Here is a 20,910-nt window from a genome sequence, read left to right as displayed (position 1 = left end):
TGCTAGGTTAATACCAATAGAAAAGTAAATCACAAGAAGATATTTTGTATACTTAGTCCTTTGCTTATAGACCTCAGCTCCTCTTGACAGGGAGTGGAGTAAGGCATCTATATTTTAGTTTTATCTACCTGTCCATTTATTTGTCGCTTAGGAGGGTTATAGTAAATAGCCCATGGTGTACCTCCAGCACTGAAAGGTCATGAATGTTGCAATGCAGCCTCAAATGCAAAAACATCCTAAAAACTTACTTTCAAGATGAATTATAATATCACTACTGACCAGTTAGTAACTGAAGCTCCAAATATATTATGTTTTGATGTAAAGGACACAAAAAATGAAAACAGGACATTTGAAAGTAACTAGTGAGACTGTATGATTTCCCTTTCCAGTTTGAATGAACTTTGATACAAAAAATACACAAGGCATTTGAAAAAACTAGAAAATAAGCAGTTAGCATTCTGCAGAGTGACACTGTTCATTGCTCAGACTCTAGTATAAACACTGTAACTAGCAGAATATATAAAATAGGTCTTTTTATCAAATGCCATTTGAAAATAAATATTTGGGAAACAGCTTGTTAAATGTTTAGCAGTTAAGAAATTAAACTCTATTTAACTGTAATCAATTGAATGACTAAAGGCTACCTAGTCCTTATTTTTGTGTGGTAAATAGAAATGAATAGACCCCTCAGTTGCCACATTAGGCTGAAGCACTGCACATCCATATGCTGTGTTTCCATAATTTCCTACTCATAATAGTATTAAGGTAGTTAGCATTACTTTGAATTATTAATGGCTAAAGAGAGAGCATAGGATGCAGTATTGTCTTTGTGAAAATACAGACTTTGTTTCTGCTAAAAAAATCACCAAGTAATACCAGCACATGGAACTCCCTACAGTATGGATAACAAATCAATTTGAGAATTGCCTTCTGAAATGAATGCAGCTTTTAAGGCAATAGCAATATAGATTAAGGAGCAATTTGACATTTTTATATATTCACCTTCCCATTGCACATCAGAAACAGAAGGCTCTGGTTGGCAGACCATTTCATCTATTACAGGCATTTATAGAATTGTCTCTATACTTTGAGGGAGAATAGTAAAGCTGATGTGGTTTTCTCAGGAATACTATACACACTAGAATATTGACTCTCTTCTCCATGAATACGTTTTTGTATTATATCAGAATACAGAAATGATGTTTTTGAGTCCTCCTGACAGGTGAAATTAATATTTAATTCACAAAGTTTGCACACTGTTTAAGGCTGACTGGAAAAAGGAAATCAAGCGGTCATCAAGGTTTGTCTTTAATTCTGCTTACTATGAAAAAAAGCACTTTATATGAGTATTTGTTAGTGTTCTCCCTCATTCACTCTTTGCAGTCAAGTATAAATGCTCTACTACAAGAGCAATCTGTGGAAGAAATCTTGATCTCAGTTAACAGTGTCAGTGTGGGCTTCTAAATTACTCTTCATTTATGCTGGCTTCACCAAGAAAAGAATTCTCATTTGCATCATGCTGTACATATATACATCTCTCATTACTAAAATATCATAGGTTTACTCTCTTGTGTGGTTAAGAGAGCCAGAAGAAAGTAATTTCTTTATGTATAGAACCATGGAAGTAAGTTTTCCTTTTTTATCTGTTCCCCAAAATAATCACATGTTGAACTTGCTCTCATTTCCTCATGCTACATCTGGTATGTGCTTGTTATTTTTCCACATTGTGTGTAAACTGATATTTGCATTCCCATTTTCACCATTTTTCATAAATTCACCTCTTTGCCACAAGGTAAAATCTGTGCACAGAAACACTTGGCACATACATACCCATATTCAGCAAGTAACTTGCTGTTCTGTTACTATAGTCTGCCTCTTCAATAATAGCTTTAGTTACGCTGTCTGGTTCTTAAAAGCAATTATCATCTTTTTAAAAGCAGGAAACAGTGAAGTGTTACAGAAATAGCATTACTATTCACTAACAGGCCCAAATGAACCTAACACGAACAATGTTAACAAATATTTCCGGCAAGTTGAGAGTTGATTGTTTTTAAACATCAGCTTTGAGCTGCTGATTATATCAGTGTTTTCCTATTACTACTTAATTAATATTACATACCAGTATTTCCACATAGCCTCATAGTAAACAATAAAATTTCTGAGTGCTCTGATGCCTGGTAACATACAGATTTGGAGTTTTCCTGTGTTTGTTTTAAAAGCGTATAAAATGCATGAGGCACGTATTATATATGAGCAACTGGAAAAACATACTAGGTTGTGTTTATTTTTTCTTTGCTATGGGAGTTGTTTAATGTGACATTTCAAAAGGCTGAAAACTTACGTTGTCGGTGTGGTTCAGCAGAAGTATTTTTTTTTAGAGGAAAAAGGATTCTGGGAAGGAGTGTATGTCTCTCACAACTGAACAAGTTATAAACTTGCTGATAGTACTTAACTTTTATTCCAAAATTTGACTTTTTGGATAGCCAGAAAAATAGTCTGTGGTATTAAGTTTAATGCTGTCTCCTCAGTTTTTAATGCAGCAGGAATATAGGGCAGAAGGTGTATTTTTGCAGCAGAAAACCCATGGAACCCAGGCTGTGAAGAAAATTCATTGCCTGATAAAGGGAATAAATGGAGCATTTAGCTGAACTGTGTTAGAGTCTTAAATATGTGCCTTTCAAAGCCTCCTACGTATTATAGAGCTATCATAGTTTAGATGATATTAAAATTACCATAAAAAGTAACACTGAATACTTTACAATCATGACAATATCATTTATATTACACCATATGAGACAAAAGAGATTGTTTTCCAAAGTGAGGGAACCTTTCATCGTATCTTTTTCTTTCTTATTTTTACTATAGACTTTAATTCAATGTCACTTAAAATTGGGATTTCAATTTTACACTTCTGGAGATCATCTAGTCCAGTACCTCACTGAATGCAGATTGAGTTCCAGCAGGCTGCTCAGGACCATGTCCAGTCAGGTTTTGACCGTGCTCAAGGATGGAGACTCCATGACATGTCTGGGCAACATCCTCTAGTATTCAGTCACTTCTACTGTGTGGTTTTTGTTGTTTTGTTTTCCCATCTCCAACTAGAATTTCTGTATTTCAGTTTGTGCACAAATATATTTCTCATTTACTTACGATTTTCTTTGAAAACCTCCTATGAAATAACTGTATGACATTGTAACCAGTTTTCTTTTATTGAATATTCCTACTTTAAATTTCAACTCCTCTCTCTCGTATCTTGTATCTTTCCTGTTTTCCATTTTCCCTTTCAAATCTCACATTAAGTATTTAAGTGAATATCAGCACTTCCATTTTTGTGGTTTAAATGAGTAGTATAAAGAATTCTACTGCACACTAACTGTGATTTTCTGATTACCTGAAACCACCTAGAATACAATCTCTTCAGGCAACTACTTGCACAGGTTCGAAGCCAAATCCATGTATATTTCAATCCTACAAAAATGGATGAGGCCAAACCAAAAGTTAATTGTCTTGATTTCAACTAGGAAGTAAGCAGAAGCAAGTGAAGTAGAAACAAAAAAATCTCATATCCATGCCAATGCAGCTACATAAGAACGTGGCAGAATAACATTCATTATCCAAGGAACAGACCTTCAAATACAAAATCGTTCATGAGCTATCAGTGTGTCTGGATATACAGCTTTTATAGACACAACCCACCTGCAAAGCTGAAGAGCTCCTCATATGCAGGATGCATAATGCTGTTTGCACTGAAGGAAGAACCAGCTGAGTGCCTAGGCTTCAGTGGGGAAGTTGGTATTATCTCAAATTTGGTTCATTGGAAATGATGCAGATGGCTCTTTTATTTTTTTAAGGTAAACTATGAACAGGTATATTACATGCCCAAATCATAATATTTAGGTCAGTACATGTGGCCACCATGGCAGTTCTCTTTTTTTGCTTAGAGATTAAATTAAAGGCAAATAGTTTCCAACTGCATTCCACAATGGCTGTTTTTAGAAGTTTTAATCTTTTATTTTCCACATTTTCATTTTCCACTCTTAGAAAGGAAGTTTTTTGTTTTAAGCCTTTGTCTCTGTGAAGTGACATGACACAGCAGGCTGCAAATCTCAGCTCCCCAACTCCATTGCCAAAGACGTATGCACTGCTTGGTTCCATCATCTCTTGGAAATTGGCTTTCAGGGTCTTTCTATGTGTTCCCTTCTGTGCTGAGGTAGCTGATGGTATCACCTTGTAGTGTGTCTGTCTAGGATTCTTCACTATTGGTGGTATGGTGCTCTGTTTTAGATTTTTGACCAAAACAAGGCTGGTGACACACCACCAGTATTTTGGCTACTGCTGAACAATGTGTGTGCACAGCGCCAAGGTCTTCTTTGTTCCTTATCCAACCCCAACAAGTAGAGTGGGGCTGCAGCAGAGCCTGGGAGGGTCACAACCAGGCAGGTGACCTGAACTAACCAAAGAGGTATTCCATGCCATATAATGTCTTGCCCAGCGATAAAATGAAGAGGAGCCAGGTTTAGATAAGGTTAGCTTTCTTTTGCTTGGGAGCTGGCTGTCAACTGCTCTGCACATGGGAGGTGGTTAGTGATTACTACTGCATTTTTTTTTTTCCTTTCTTTTTCCACTTCTTTGCTTATTAGATCATTTTCATCTTAACCTCTGAGTTTTCTTACCCTTCCTTTCTTTTCCCCTGTCCCACTGGGGTGGTGAAGAAGTGAGCAGCTGTGTGGTGTTTAGCCACCTACAAGGGTTAACCCATAACACACTGCATGCCAGCTGTGGTTCCACAACTGGGCAAGGCTGTTGAGAGCTGCCCAAGAAGAGTCACTCAACTCATTTCCCCATCTCCGGGCCAACCAAAGAGAGCTCATATGGTAATACCTGCCCAGAGAAGCTATGGCTGCCACATCCCTGGCAGTGTTCAAGGCCAGGCTGGGTGGGGCTTTGATCAACTTGGTCTAGTGGAAGGTGTCCCTGCCCATGGCAGGGGGTTAGAACTAGATGATCTGTAAGGTTCTTCCAACCCAAACCAGTCTGTGATTCTGCGATTTTACTACTGGCCAAAACCGCATGTGGCCAGTGATCTTAGAATAAAGGAGTTCCAAAGCCCAGTACAACTTCTACCTTACTACATAAAAAAAAAGAAAAAGGATCTCAAAAGATGTCTGCTAGGAATTCCAGCTACTGGAGAACAGCATTTCCAGTGCAATGTTACATATGTGCACATCCATTTCAGGGTTACTTGGTTTTTGTGTGATTAGAAACTATTTAAATCAAATAATGCCTTTCCCTCTCCTGTCCTTGTAACTGGACAAATACCATGCATGTCTTTGCCACAGGACGGACTGTGCAAGAGACAGCTCCCTGATTTTAGATTCTGTCACTCCTCATCCTCTCCTGTACCATCACTGGGGAGAATAACACCAAGTAACAGACAGACACATGCTCAAAACACAGACATATGGTAATAACTGGGATCCAGTGAAGTCACTGGCAAAAGTCCCATGGTCTTTAGAAGTATGAAAAAAATCATACTTCATATGGCTGCAGACTGGCTAACCAGGTTACACCACAGAAGTAACTAGCAAAGAGTAGGTGGGAATTTAAGCAATAGTTTCCTGTTTTCAGCTAATGATTCATTAAGTCCTCTCTCGAGCAAAAGATTAAAGGTAAGTACATGTTTAAGTGTCTTCTTCAGCCTTAAGAGGTATTCAAAGCAGATGCAATGCAGGAGTTGGTGACAAGCTAAACTAAACCCAAAATGCATCCAAGCAAAGGCTGTTGGTGGCTGAAGCAGAGAAACGCGATTCACCTCACAAATAGTCAGGGTCAGCTTCTGTGCTAGAAATCCTTTTATGGATTCAAAGACTTGGTTCTAAACCTGTGTCCTCAACACAGTGTTACACACTTCGTACAGACTGCCAGACAGAACCCAAAAGTTGAAGCAGCATGAGCAAGGCGGCAAGAGCAAGGCCTAGGGAACAGTGCAGCTACTAACCAGCTCTCCTACCTGTGGATTAACAACATGGAGCCACATCACTGGAGGCTTGTTTGGCTGCTCTAGCCCTTCCACACTGCACTGCTCCACATTCATTATGCATTACATTAATAATGCTACGTGATTACTTACCATAATTTCCACCAGCTATATTGTTTATGCCATAGAGAAATTTGTCCTGCTGAAATACATTATGTTTGAACTGAATATTAGGTAATGGTATTGTCGGATTAAATTTTTATAACAGCAGCTATGAGAGACCAGTTTCCTATTACCCACTGCTCCAAGTTATTTTGGTGATGGACCAGTAGGTATGCAACAGTGGAACAGAAAGAAGGAGCTGACCCAGCTCTACAGTACAGCAATATTCTCTGAAAGTATATTCTACTCCATTCTCTTCAAAAGCAAGAATGTCATTCTTGCTTTTGAAGCACATTTTTGTCATATGCTGCTTCTTTCCTGGCCCACTATACTGAAAATAAGCAAAAAAAAAAAACAAAACAACAACAAAAAACCCAAAACAAAACAAAAAGCCTCCGAGAAAACCCATATATGATGAAACTAGAATAGAAATGCAATGTTTTAGCCATGGCGCATGTACACAACAGGACAGGCAATGATTCAGTACTTTAATCTGTATTGTCTATATAAAACATTTATTTTTAAGCTCTATAATGATATTATAGAAATACATAGAATATTTTATAGAGTGTATTTTAGTGTACTCACTGTGAAAATAACACATTTATTAAGACAGGTATTCTTATGTCCAAACATTTTAAATATATGCACTTCTCTGCCTTGCAGTATTATGTTACTTTGAAAAAGAAAATACCAGTATTTTATTCTTTGCTCCTCACCAGAATCTTCTCATTCAGATTTCCCTGGGTCATCTAGGGTGCTCACTGCTGTGAGATATTTTATAAAAACCACGAAAAGTACGTAGATTTGTAGATTCCCTATATTTGCTTGCATTCATGTCTAGTGCACATAGCTTGCCGTTCAATTCTCCAAGTGCCTTCTTCGTAAGTACAGTGACATATAGTGCATTCATCAGTTTTCACCTCCCGGCCTGCTGGAATGACAATGGTTTCTGCAAAGCAGTTCGGGCCTAAAAAAAAAAGGAAAGACTTTATTGTGTGACACCAATAGCACACTGTAATCCAGCATAGTTCACTTTTAGTCTGAAGCATGGAAAACCTAACACAAGGTGAGTAATGCCGGGCACATTAAACAAGAATGAGCATCATGCCTGAGGCTGTCCTGCCCTGCACAGGGGAAGGCACACTAAAGGCTTTCTGTGAAACATGGAACTGGGACGGTGACCTCGGCACAAACTGACAGTGCAGATGAATACAGATTTACGCTAGTGAAAATGCCAGCTATTGGTAATGCAACAGTGTGACTGTAGGTTACTGGAGAGCTGATTCTAAGTGTTATTACTTTTTTCCCATTGGAAACAAGCATTGTATTTCATGTAGTAATCAAAATATCAGATCAGTTTATTTTCCATTTAATGAGAAAACAGTCATTTTCCAGTTGAATGGAATAGTTCTAGCCTCTTCTGAATGGAGATGCTTTTTGTGCATAAAATGCAATACTCCATTTTATGTTAAGTCAGCAAGTCTACAAACTCCCCTTTTCAAAGTACACCGAAATAGCTTCATTTCCAAGGACATGACAGGAGAACAACTCACAAGCACAATGTTCGCAAGACAAATCTAGTTCTTTCGGAAAGTGACATCTTCCCTCTGCTGCAGGAGGCTGTGAGTACTGTATTATCTACAGTCCTGTTAAAAAGAAGTCTGATTCTGCACTGAAAATCCACATATACTTTGCAAAGCAGCACTAAATCCTACCGATCATCTATCTGTACACTGTCACATCCTCAGGGGAATTCATCCCTTCCATTCACTAAGAACACACACAAGAGCTGCTCGGGCAGAATCTGGCCACTCAACAGCACTTTGGTGGCACTATCCATCACGGTAGGATGGGCCATAATGGCCAACATATATTGACATGATACTGCTGAAACTCTTGAATGAATATGGGTGTGCAAAACATTCATCAACTGCCAGCCTGTTTGCCATACAAGTAAATGAATTACAGATGAGGCTCTGTCTTCCATTGCTGGGTCTACTCTGAGACCTAAGCCAAACAGTATGACTGCTTCTATTTTTTAAAGTGCTTCCTCTGAAAACCAAAGATAGGGGCATGCTGCACATTCTAAGCCACAAAACAAACAGCTACAAATCAACTTTAGTAGTTATGTCTTCAGATCATGTTATGTATTTGGGTACTGACACAGCAGCCTGAGAATTAGATGCCGAACTGGCAGTAATGAAGGCCTTTCCTCTGTAAAGAGCTACCCTCTAAGAGAGACCTGCAAGACCTGCAGAAATTTGCTTCACCAAGTTGTACCATTAATCCGCTGAATATTTAAGCTGGTATTTATTCTATCTTTAACATGTGGCTTCTTTGATAGTTTTGAGTGGCTTCTTGTCCAGTCAAGGCTTTGGATGCAGAACAGATAGCAAAATACAGCGTATCTCATGTAAAATTACCTGCTTTACTAACCTAATGTTACTGTGATACTCCTGTGTTTGCAGCCCCCTCAGTTTGTCCATACAAGGTATCACTGATCTGGACAACCCAAGAAGGAGGACTCTGGCGTGGCAGACACACTCCTGGGTCCCACCACATGCTGGGAGGTGCCCCAGCTTTCACCTGAGATGAAGCAGTGCTGTTAACAACGCTCTCCTCAGTGGAACCTTACAAGATTTCAACTCTAATCTATGCAATTCTGTTTCACTTAAATACAGAATCCTTCTTGCGCCTGATGAACTTTCATCCCAAGATGGGTTTGTCTGCACATTAGGTAAAGAAACCTGAGTGTTTTGCATGCTGGCCTGTAATGGCCCCGTGTTTTACAACGTTGTATGATATAAAGAGTTAAAATATTAAAAGCAGAATCTACTTTCCACGGTGAATTCGTATGAAACCTACAACACCACTTGAAATTTAAACACTGTGTAAAAGGCACAAGAGGAATACCAGTGATGTCAATCCCCTGTGCAGGATTTATTTCATTCTGGGAAAGTAAATGTTACAGGCTGTGCTTAGTTACAAAAAACAACTAGGGAATGAAGTAAAAACAGTGCAACACGCACAATATCATTCACTAGGATTCCAAATGTAAATGCCTCCATTCACAATTAGCAGCACCTCAATGCAATGCGTACGAGTCCTTCTTACATCAGAAAGTTATTACATGTAAAGATACAAGTTAGCCCTCAATAGTTAAACTATTTTAGATGGGGAAAGTCACTACTTGGGTAAAGCTAAATAAAGAAAGGCAATAACCATCTACTTGAGAAAGGGACCCACAAAAGTAAATGAAAGCAAAAAAAATATTTTTTTAGTATCATGCAACTTTTCTACAGAAAATTGCCTATTTTCTGGTTCTGCATTTGCACCCATCATCACTGTAACTGCAAATCCAATATAGAACTTAGACTGGCAATAACCAACTGGTATCCTTGCCTCATCTTTTTCTTTGCAATACTGTGTGCACACAATATTGTGGTTAATGTTACAGAAAAGGTCATCAATGAAAAGGCTGAACTGACTATATTACTGCAACACCCTGCACATAAATGTCAGTATAATACAGTGTCCAAACAAGGGAAAACAATTCCATCGCTCTCCTTTTATCATTTCTCCAAACCCTCAGACCTCTTCTAGGGAAAAAAACCAACAAACCAACCAACTGAGCTTCACCCCAAACCTCATTCAGTTTTGAACCTGTATGAGCTAGCCCTGGCTCTCGGGTGTCTTGCAGCCCCCTTCCACCAAACAGGCAATGCTCATCCCTTTCCTTTCCCTCTGAGGAGCAGTCACAGAAACCAGACTGGCTAGAGGCAACTGGTCTGCAGTGATGAAGAATGCATGGGGTAGCAGTGGCAGAACCTGGCTACACCTGCACCTCCAGCAGTCCTTCCTGGGCCCTGCCAGTCAGATGGATCATGCTAATGAAGCAGCTAATGATCCAATTCTGTCTGCCTAAAAGCACAGTGGGGAAACTGAGGAACCAACAATTTTAAGCAGAGTAGGCAGAGCAGGTACACAAAGGCTGGTGTTAGGGTCGAGTGTTATTTCCTCACTGTTTCTTAGCAGAGGGAGGCAGAAGCATGTGTCTCCTCCACATTCAAACTGGATAAGCTGCCTTGAAGGCATAGCATTTGTCAAAACTACTGCTTTACTTAAAACTGGGCAGTTTATATTGAATTAGCAAGAACTTCAGATTCCCATCATAAGTGGCACACCACTTTTTAGTGTTTTTTAAATGTTTGCAGAATTACCTGACTTAGCACATGAAAAGCATTTCAAAGTGAACTGGGGCTGTTCCAGCTCCAAAGCCACGGTGTGGTCTTTCTGACTATAAGTTGCTGTTGCAGGAATAGTGGATCTCTTCTCCTTGGTCTACAAAGCAAGCGGCCTGCTTTCTGAGCTCCTCCTTGGTGACACTATCCTGCCCAGCCTCATCACTCGGTGCTCATGCAGTGCAGCAGTGTCTTGTTTGAGCTTGTTTATCTATAGTATAAACCTCCTGGGCCCCATCCCCAACTGCATACACATAGCTCTAAGGAAGCCAGCAGTGCTGCATGTCTTCACAGTACATGAAGATCTTGCCGTATCACTCTTAAATCTGGCAGAAAATTCAATATGACATATTGTATCAATTCCAAGTGCAGCTTGAAATCTAACACGACATCATTTGTTTTCCTAAAGTATGTACTGGCACTGTCAGACTCCACTTCAGCCATACCATGCTGGTATCAGCAGAGGTTTCTTTCCTAGGGCTAAGGCACAGTTGCTGCTGTCTCAGTGAAGCCTTGAAGCAGCTAGGGCAGTGCAAATCCTCAGTTCTCACACTGAGCACTAGACTGGCATGCAGCTCTCAGCTTCCCTGTGTCTGAAATAGTGAGCCCTAACTTCCAAAAGCAACGTTTATATTGGGATCTGAGGAACTAGGAAGACATATTGGTGGTTAATTCACTGGGAGTTTATAATGGGATTTATTGATTTGAGTTCAAACTTATACAGGGGAGATTTAGGTTGGATAGAAGGAAGAAATTCTTTACTCTGAGAGTGGTGAGGCGCTGGCACAGGTTGCCCAAGGAAGCTGTGGCTGCCCCATCCCTGGCAGTGTTCAAGGCCAGGTTGGACAGGTCTTTGAGCAACCTGGTCTAGTGGAAGGTGTCCCAGCTTTTGGCAGTGGGGTTGGAAATGGATGATCTTAATGTGTCTTCCAATCCAAACCACTCTATGACTATATGACTCTATGAATGGGATCCTCACCTTTTAAATGCTTAAAAAGTATAAAAATACAATTGGGGAGACTGCTGCTATTGTGATATTTTTCAAAGGCTTTACGCGGGTCCTGTGAAAAGCTTCCAATGACTTCTATGTTATGCTTCAGAGTTGACAAATGCAACAACCTAATTAAAATGCAAATTTTGTTATCTCGGAAGAAAACAGCCGATACCAATTGTCGGCAGAGAATGCCCAAGCCACTCACCTAAAGAAGCAACAGCGCCTGTAACCTTGACAACCTCACAAGAGGCTCTCAGAAGCTTCTCCTTCTCCTCCTCCTCCTCCTCTCCTTCCACAAAACCACAGCTGTACACTACAGAGCTGCGCCTATTTCCTCTGCAGCCTGCCCTTGCTTTTTGCATGGGCACATGTTCCCATCAGTTCCAAAATGTAAGATACAGCAATTTGGTAAATTGTGTTTTAATCAACTGTTTTCATCATGTGTTAAACCAAATTATGGACAAAGAAATCTGTTTGACTGCAAGCTAATGTGTTTGCCTGGAGAATAAGTCATGGCAAATTTCCGCCTATTAGAACTACAGTGACAAACTCTGTAATATAACACTTTGATGTAGGACTGCTTTGGGCTCTGCACTGTACTTACTCCCTAATAGTTTTTCTTTGAACAGCTCCTTGCAGCAGTCAAACAGGTCACTTCCAAGGTACCTGACAGCAGTCCCATCTACCCTGAGAGTTTTAATGGTATTCATCACTGCAGTATTAGCACGCTTTGTAAATGACATAACGTCAACATGTAGCTTAGCCCCGATTTGTTTCTAATTTACTTTACTTCCAAACTTCAGGGAGAGATTTCCAACGGTTACATGAAAAGACATATCCTACACTTTGCCCTGGAAGTCATGAGAACCATGACATTACACAAGAAACGCCTGTGCTGGCTGAGATTGGAGGTCCACCTCCAGCAGTCAAAAGGAGATGCCTGGGGAGGTATATGGGGACACAGCAAGCAAACATGCCCAGCTTCCAGCACTTTCTGAATCAGAGATTTTGTAAATGGCTCCAGTGGTTAATGAAGTTAATGGATGGATTTAAATACATTTCTTTATGATGAACCTCTCCAATGTCCTGCTGAACCCATATAAACAGCACTTGGTGGCAAAGAGGTCCAAAGCTCTGGTGCACAGGGTAGAAGAGTTTCCTGTTGTTGCCCAATGCTTTCCATCCACCACCTAAACTTGGTATTCCCAAATCCTCATAGTGGAAGAGGCAGCAACAACCAGGCAATAACAACCACCCCCTTTGCCTATAGATCTCCATGACGCTTCCCTTTCCTCCCATCACCTTACCTGCAGCCTGAGGAGGCTGGTTCTGAGCTCTCACCATGCTTGCTGACTTCCCCACACCTCTCCCAGTTCTGTTACCTCTGTTTTGGGCTGAAGACCAGACCTGTGCACCACAAGCAAGTTGCAGAAACAGCACAGACTTACACAGTAGCACAGTGGTATTGCATTCCCTGTTTTGTTTTCCATTTCCCTCCTACTCCCTGACATTTGACTTTCTGTTGTGACCACTGATTGAAAACTTGAGCTGGCATTTTCATGACACTGAATTTTATACCAGAGAGAAATCATATAGAAACAAACATTCCGCTACATCAAGTCAAATCTGCTGCTGCCTTTCTGCATTACAGAAAAACTTTGTTTTCCAAGCAATGCTACTTGACAATCTTCCATGTTCAATAAGAGTGTTCCTGTTGTTCAGGAATTTCAGTAACAAGAAAGTGAGACCTCCCCCTCACCTTTCAGACACTTCTTTCTGATGTTAAAGACTTCCTCCAGGAAGTTTATTGCAGATGCCAGTAAAACTGATGAAACACCAAGCTGGAAGAAGAGATGTAAACAAATTCCTCACCTGCATTTCAAGCTGTCTGCTGCAGATGACCTGGAATGCCACAGCACAAACCCAAGGACTATTCCACGCTCCAGATGGAAGTTACATGGGGGAGGTGGGACAGCCAAGGATCAAGCCAAGGATAAAGGGTAGCTATACCTGTCTCCCTTATGTACCTGCTGAGATGTTTGAGGTGGATTTCAAAATGTGCTAATACAGCATGGTGAGACAAAATAAAGCTGCTCTGCCATGCCGCACTGAAGCAGCAAGATTTCTGAGATGCAGGCATTACCTCCCTCATCCCTCTCAAATCTAATCACTTCCTCAAGAGATGGTATTGGTACCTACTTTGTGCCCTTCTAATCCCTCATCTCTTCTTAAGGGTCTGTATTTCCCTGACCTGATTTTGTTTCCCTCTCATGCGGATATACACAAATACATCTATCTCCTGCAAAACGTCAGCTCGGAAGATAAAGCACAAAAAGCATCTGGCATAAGTCGCCTGTGACTAGGATTACAGCAGACTCTCATTCTCTCACAAAAATAAGTTCATCACCCCTGCTGCTGTCACGATTCTGACTGCTCCCAATCTAGCGCAACCTTTTACTTGCCTCAGTACCTTGCGATGCTACTGAACCGAGTCCAGAAGAGAGTTTTCAATTACAGAAGAAGGATTCATGGAGACCCAATTTTAAGAGCAATTTGGGACCCTCAAGAACCATGTATTATTTCTGTAGTTTATCAATGTCTTAAGACAATGGCTGCCAGAGAACCATGGCAATAGTTCTGAATAGTACTGAAAGTCTATGAGACTTTCAGGAAACGTGTATATAAATGACAGGGAGAAATAAAGGTATTCATGCATTTGGTGATTTTAGCTAGCTGCTATGGGAAGTAACAAAAAGGCAGTGTGCAATGTGCTATCTTTCATGAAAGTGGTGTTTTGCTTATGCTAGAGGCTTGGTGCTTTTAAGAATAATAAAACTCCTCCTTCTGTTAGGGTGTCCTGGGTTCAGCAGTAGCAGTCATTTTTCTCCTTCTTAGTAGCTGGTGCAGTGCAGTGTTTTTGACTTTCAGCCTGGGAACAACACTGATAACACCAATGTTTTTAGTTGTTGCTGAGTAATGTTTACTCTGACCAAGGACTTTGTCTGCTCTGCCAGGGAGGAGGGGAAGCCGGGAAGAAGCAGAGACAGGACACCTGACCCAAACTAGCCAAAGCGGTATTCCATACCACAGCACGTCATGCCCGGTATATAAACTAGGGGCAGTTACCCAGAAGGGCTAGATCACTGCTCAGTTGGGCTGGGTATCGGTTGGTGGGTGGTGAGCGGTTGTATTCTCTTCCCTTGTTATTTCCCTTATCATTATTATTATTGGTGGTAGCAGCAGTGGTTTTGTGTTATACCTTAGTTACTGGACTGCTCTTATCTCAACCCATGGGACTTATATTCTTTTAATTCTCCTCCCCATCCCTCCAGGAGCAGGGGGGGAGGAGGGTGGAAGGAGGAGGAGTGAGTGATTGGCTATGTGGTTCTGGGTTGCTGGCTGGGCTTAAACCATGACATAGGGTCATGCTTTGTTAGAAGCACAGGGGACTGACAGATTGAAAGAAAGTCTGTCAAGGGCAAAACAATTAAGATTTTGCCACCTGATTTAGAAGGATGGGTACAGCAGCATCTGCTGTGAGTGGACAGACAGAAGAGAGCTCAGTGAAGTACTCCAGTAACTAAATGGGGCGGTTGTATCCTTAATGGCACTGCTTTGGCAAAGTGGATAGCAAAGCTCCAGATGTTCCTTTAGTCTAACTGTACCTGTGTGTGTGTGTGTGCATTTTCTTTAATGCATAAGATAGAACAAGCTATAATCCTAATCAGAGCTGGGCTTTAATATTCTGCTCATAAGACTCACAAGACCTATTTATGATTAAGTTCTATTGCTTTACTTTTTTATTTATCATGCTTGGCAGCACTACTGATCAACATTTAGTTCCATCCCTAGTCCTAGAAACCGAAGAAGTGTCCCGCCACTATGGCCACTGGACAGATCCTTTCCACCAGTGATTCTTCCCAGCTCTGATTCTCCATCCCCTTGCACTTTGTGGTGATGTTAGTATCCCTGGAATGACAATGCAAAATGCTACCAAAACCAGGGCTGCAGTTACCTCTGCACAGACAGAAATTGCTTGCAGAAAGGGAATGGTCCATAACCCTGCCACTGCCGCTGGCCCCTTGGATTTTCACATGTATTCAGGGAGCAGAATTTGAGATGTCTGCTTTTTGTGTATTGAACAAAAAGAAGCAAAGGAACATCGACCACTACACAGTCCAATTCTGCATGAGCCAAACAGAAAGCCTCAGAGCATAAAAGGTACCAATTAAATAGGAGGCTTGAGTGTCATAAAAATAAAATCCATCAAACAACTTCCTTTATCAGAGAAAATATAGAAAGACTTGAATGCTCTGCTTAAAATGATTTTCAGAAGTCCTGTAACTTGTAAAGAGATACTGTGTTCCACCCAGAAACAGCACCAATTAGACACAAGCTGAACACAGTGTGTAACTTTCAGAAAATAAACACACAGAAGCCAGCAAGCTGTGCATCAATTCTGTGCTCAGCTTTCTTGCAGCTCAGGCACCACCCAGACGATTAGGAAACTAGAGACTCAGGGCTTGAATGCAGCAGGAAAACTCATGTCAGATGCCTCCTTAAATAACAGAAACGCTCAGGAGCTGACACTGCTCACCTGCAGCTCACTGCGGAAACTTCCTGCTGGGAACAGGTTTTCACCGATGTTATGCTTGCAGGACTACCTGCCCGTGCTCCCCAAAGTTCTCTGCTCCCTGCTTCACTGGCCAGGCTAGACTGTGAACTAGCCTGGATTAAAGCTGTCCTGGAAGACAGGAGGGCTGGTTTTGGTCCAGGATATGATCTGCAGCACAGCATCCTGCAGGGATGCCTGCAGTGAAGTGGGGGTACACAGCAAAAACATGAGCTGCTTGCTTAGAAAACTATTTCTGAAGCCCAGAGAGGGCGGTCACATCTAAGAAACCAAACTGATAAATTGCTAAGTTTTCCCTTAGTTACAGAAGCTGCTGCAGCATTGCCAGGCACTGTGGGGACAGACTGCCAGTGGTGGTGGTATGTTGTGTGGGTTGCACTGGGTGAGCTGCTGCCTGCCCCAGCACTCATAGCATGGGGGCTTAAAAGCTCTGCTGCTGAGGTTAATCCATGGGGACTAATCCTTCCCTTTCTTAAGCTGTTTATTCATCCCAGTGACCCTGCCTGGAGGCCTGCTCGAAGCCCTACTCTGCACTAAGACATCTTCACACTGGAAAACATCAGTTGACTCTTCAAACTAAGCAAGCCATGTGAAATGCCTTTGTTGAAAGATCCTCAACAAGTTACCCTAAAAACTATTATGCAAATTTAAATAGACTCAGCACTTCTAAAAGCACACACTGCAGTCCAGTAATTTAATGCATCAGAGATCTGCTGCAAACCCTAAAAGTACATTTTAATTAGCCAAAACACAGTAGCACTGGTGGGCTGCAGCATCTATCAAGCAGGTTAGTTAGGTTGCTGAGAAGTGTACAGCAGCTTAGGCGGTGATACACAAGATTGTATGTGTCAGGAAACACACACTAAATGCAGGATGCTAATGAAGGAAGACATTTTGAGAATTGTTATGGAAAAATCCCTAAAGACTTCAACTAAATTGAAAGTTAAAGTGGTACCAAAGCATAGTATAATTCTGCTTTGGCAATGAAGTGGAATCTAAATCAGAATAATTTCCAGTCACTATAAAGCACTGGGTAGTGCAAATATAAGGATGGCCAGTGGCTACCTACTGCTACAAGGAGTTATTTGATTAAATTAACAAAACATTATCAGCCAAGCATCACCCGTTTTCTCACCACATTTTAGAATAAATAGATTACTGTTAAATCAGGGGTTAACTTTCTTACTCAGATGATTTATTTATGTACTTATGATCTTCAGTATTACTCTTACTGAGGATGATTTATATCAAAATACTGAATGTAGTGTCATTCAATTCCAGAAAGACTGTCACAGCAGACAGTAACAACTCTCCCAATTAAATAGTTCTCTTGCAAAATTAAGTATTTTATAAGGCACTGGTTTGGCTTTTTTGTTGTTATTTTAGGTTCTGTCATCATAACCAAAGCTTTGGGGTTTTTGTGTTAATTATGACTTTAGCGGCTTTCCTACACAGACAGATTTCTAGCCCCTCATCCAAATTCACTAGAGGTGGTTTGCTGTGATTGTAGTTGTACAGATGTACTTAACATGTCTTTCTCTAGATAATCCGCTGCTGAAATGATACACACTAATCTAGAAACAGGCATCATCACTGAAGGAGCAGTGGTTTGGGGTTTCAGACACCTGTGTGACCCTCTCATACAGGCAAGTTGTGAGCAATGTTGTCAGCTGCTCGAAAAGGTAACAGAAGTTGAGAATGAAAGGGAAAAAAGTTAATGCAATAACAGAAATAAGTGGTCCATCACATCTGAACTGCTCAGCTTCATACCCAGAGACTGTTCTTGTGGCAGTTTCTGGACTATATCTGAGATGTTTGGCTCATTTTATCCATTTTCTTTGAGCTACGTGACAAAAGGTAAGAACCCAGCAGAGATCGATCCCAGTGCAACTGTTGTTTAAAATATTTGAAAACACAGTTCCCCAAAGGTCTTTCTTTACTATATATATTGAAGTCTGATCGCCTTCTCTTCCCCTTCCACCTTTCCTACTGTCCTGGGTTCAGCAGTAGCAGTCATTTTTCTCCTTCTTGGTGGCTGGTGCAGTGCAGTGTTTTGACTTTCAGCTCGGGAACAGAGCTGATAGCGATGTTTTGGTTTGGCCAAGGACTTTGTGAGCCTCATGCTCTGCCAGGGAGGAGGGGAAGCTGTGAGGAAGCAGAGACAGGACACCTGACCCAAACTGACCAAAGAGGTATTCCATACCACAGCACGTCATGCCCAGGATGTAACTGGGAGTGAGCCGGAAGGGCTGGGAGACTGCAGGGTTGGAGGAGGTATAGGTTGGTGCTTGGTCGGGCTGAGGGGGGGCAAGTTATCGGTCTGCTGGTGGTGAGGTGTTGTATTCTCTTCCCTTATTTCCTTTATCATTATTATCATTGGTGGTAGCAGTAGTGATCTGTGTTATACCTTAGTTACTAAACTGTTCTTATCTCAACCCGTGGGAGTTGCATTCTTTTTGATTCTCCTCTCCGTCCCTCTGGGAGCAGGGGGAGGGAAATAAGGGGGGGTGAGTGAACGAGTTACCTGACTGGGTTTAAACCACGACAGTTCTTTTTGGCGCCCAACGTGGGGCTCAAAGGGTTGAGATAACGACAGATCTGACCGGATTAATAGTCACTCATCACAATGACGATTTATTGGCTCTCAGAGTTGTTTCTCTTGATCTCACAGCTTCAGAATGTTGTAACTTACGTAGAGCCGGTATTTGCTGTGTTAGTGTTTATCAAGTGTGGGGCCTGGGCTAAGGTTCTTGTCTCACTGTGCTTTATGGCAATGGCTTGTAACACGGGGGGGCTCCAGCAGCAGGGCGGGACGGACGTGGCCGTGGACTTGTACCTGGCCGTCCGGCTGCTCTTCACCGTCCTGGCCCTCACCCTACTCTCCATCTTCGTGAGGCTGCGGGGAACTGAGGGGGAGCGGTCCCGGGAGCCGGCGGCAGCCGAACCGGCCCGGGAGAGCGGCCCCGGGGACCAAGCGGCTGCGGGAGCGGGGCCGGAGGCCGCCAGGGGACGGCTGCCGGTGGAGGAGGTCGGGGCGGTCGAGGAGAGGAAGGAAGCGGCTGCCGAGCAGCGGGAGAAGGCGGCGGAGGAGCCGAGCCCCGCGGCGGAGCCGAGCCCAGCCCCGCGACGGCCGAGAGCATTCCCCGGAAGCCGCCTGCCGAGCCCCAGGAGGATGCAGGAGACCAGGAAGCACTTCCCAGGAAGGCAGAGGAGGAAGAGCTGGACTCAGGAAAAGAGAAGCTGGCGGTGGGAGAGCCGGCAAGCACAGCAGCTACACCAGCCCCAGTGACAAGTACAGCAGCATCGTTTGAGAGTTCTGAAGGTTTTGAATGGCCTTTGGGTATCCTTGGGACCTGCCTGCTGATTGTGATGGGGATCAGCATGTTGGCACACACACAGGCTGTGTTCTACCCACAACCATTTTGTCTGATCTCAAAAGTTAAGCAGAGTCAGGTTTGGGTCTTGTCTGGGGTTAGACGACAATATAGGGGGACCAAGAGGTTTTCTCCAAGGCTGGACAGTCATGAGTGGCAGGGTGTGTGTGACAGTATGGGCAAGTATCTAGTCCACTGGGCCCCTCCAGTGCTTTGGAAGCATCGGAGATGGAAGGCAGCTGTATGGAGTCCCCAGCAGCAAGCTGCAGAAACTGCTTAAGGGGACAGTGAATTATTTTAAGCCTGGTGGGCCCATGGCACTTCAGGCCATCAGAGCAGAGATGCAACACAGAGATGGACTCATGATCAAGGGGTGGACTTAGCAATGGACACTATTGCCCAGGTTATTCACAAGTGTGAACACTGCACACAGTCTCTCCTGCTCTGGAAGACTGTTACAAGAGATGGAGCCTGACATCATGGACCAGATGGACTCAGCAGCTTTATAGGGACTGGTCCATGCACTTAGATAAGAGTGATGGTATATTGAAAATGTGGGATCTGAGCATGACGTGAATGGTATGGAATAAGGGGTGGATAATGTCCTGGGTTCAGCAGTAGCAGTCATTTTTCTCCTTCTTGGTAGCTGGTGCAGTGCAGTGTTTTGACTTTCAGCTCGGGAACAGAGCTGATAGAGATGTTTTGGTTTGGCCAAGGACTTTGTGAGCTTCATGCTCTGCCAGGGGGGAGGGGAAGCCAAGAGGAAGCAGAGACAGGATACCTGACCCAAACTGACCAAAGAGGTATTCCATACCACAGCACGTCATGCCCAGGATGTAACTGGGAGTTAGCCGGAAGGGCTGGGAGACTGCAGGGTTGGAGGAGGTATCGGTCAGTGCTTGGTGGGGCTGAGGGGGGGCAAGTTATCGGTCTGCTGGTGCTGAGGTGTTGTATTCTCTTCCCTTGTTATTTCCTTTATCATTATTATCATTGGTGGTAGCAGTAGTGATTTGTGTTATACCTTAGTTACTAAACTGTTCTTATCTCAACCCGTGGGAGTTGCATTCTTTTTGATTCTCCTCTCCGTCCCTCTGGGAGCAGGGGGAGGGAAAGAAGGGGGGGAGTGAGTGAACGAGTTACCTGACTGGGTTTAAACCACGACACCTACTTAGAATGTTTCAGAAAATCTGCCTCCTAAAACCAGATAAATGGTGCCCCTTATGACAGGGATAGAAGTGACTGCGATCTATGCTGAAAAATGAATTATAATTGTCAGCGTGTCATACATCACTTTAAAATACAATGATTTCCAACAACATCCTTTGTTAGCTTCACGCATTGTTAGCTTCACTGACTGAAATAAAAAACTGTACTCATGAAAAAACAGGTGCAGTGCACTGAAATCAGAATGGAAACCAAAGAAGCTGTTTCCTCACCAATCCTAATGAATTACTACTATCTTTGGGTGTGAAAATTTGTAAAATATACAGTTATAACGCTAGTAGTTTTAACATGTTATTATTGTG

The 20,910-nt window shown here is 42.4% G+C and overlaps 1 protein-coding gene across 1 annotated transcript in view; it reads right to left on the bottom strand.

Moving 5' to 3' along the window:
- Window positions 1-6,620: 6,620 nt before the first annotated feature.
- VWC2 (von Willebrand factor C domain containing 2) overlaps window positions 6,621-20,910 on the bottom strand; it is a 56,709-nt gene continuing 42,419 nt past the window's right edge. The window contains exon 3 of the mRNA XM_057428879.1: window positions 6,621-7,109. Within this exon, the coding sequence (XP_057284862.1) occupies window positions 6,958-7,109 (152 nt within the window). The 3' untranslated portion in view covers window positions 6,621-6,957. The remainder of the gene's footprint in view (window positions 7,110-20,910) is intronic.

This window comes from Pezoporus wallicus, unplaced genomic scaffold, assembly GCF_028554395.1.
Source record: "Pezoporus wallicus isolate ANWC-B61680 ecotype Strahan unplaced genomic scaffold, APGP_CSIRO_Pwel_v1 contig_6658, whole genome shotgun sequence".
Classification (NCBI taxonomy): Eukaryota; Metazoa; Chordata; class Aves; order Psittaciformes; family Psittacidae; genus Pezoporus; species Pezoporus wallicus.
The sequence above is the reverse complement of the archived record's forward strand: the minus strand, read 5'-3'. Positions and strand labels throughout refer to the sequence as shown.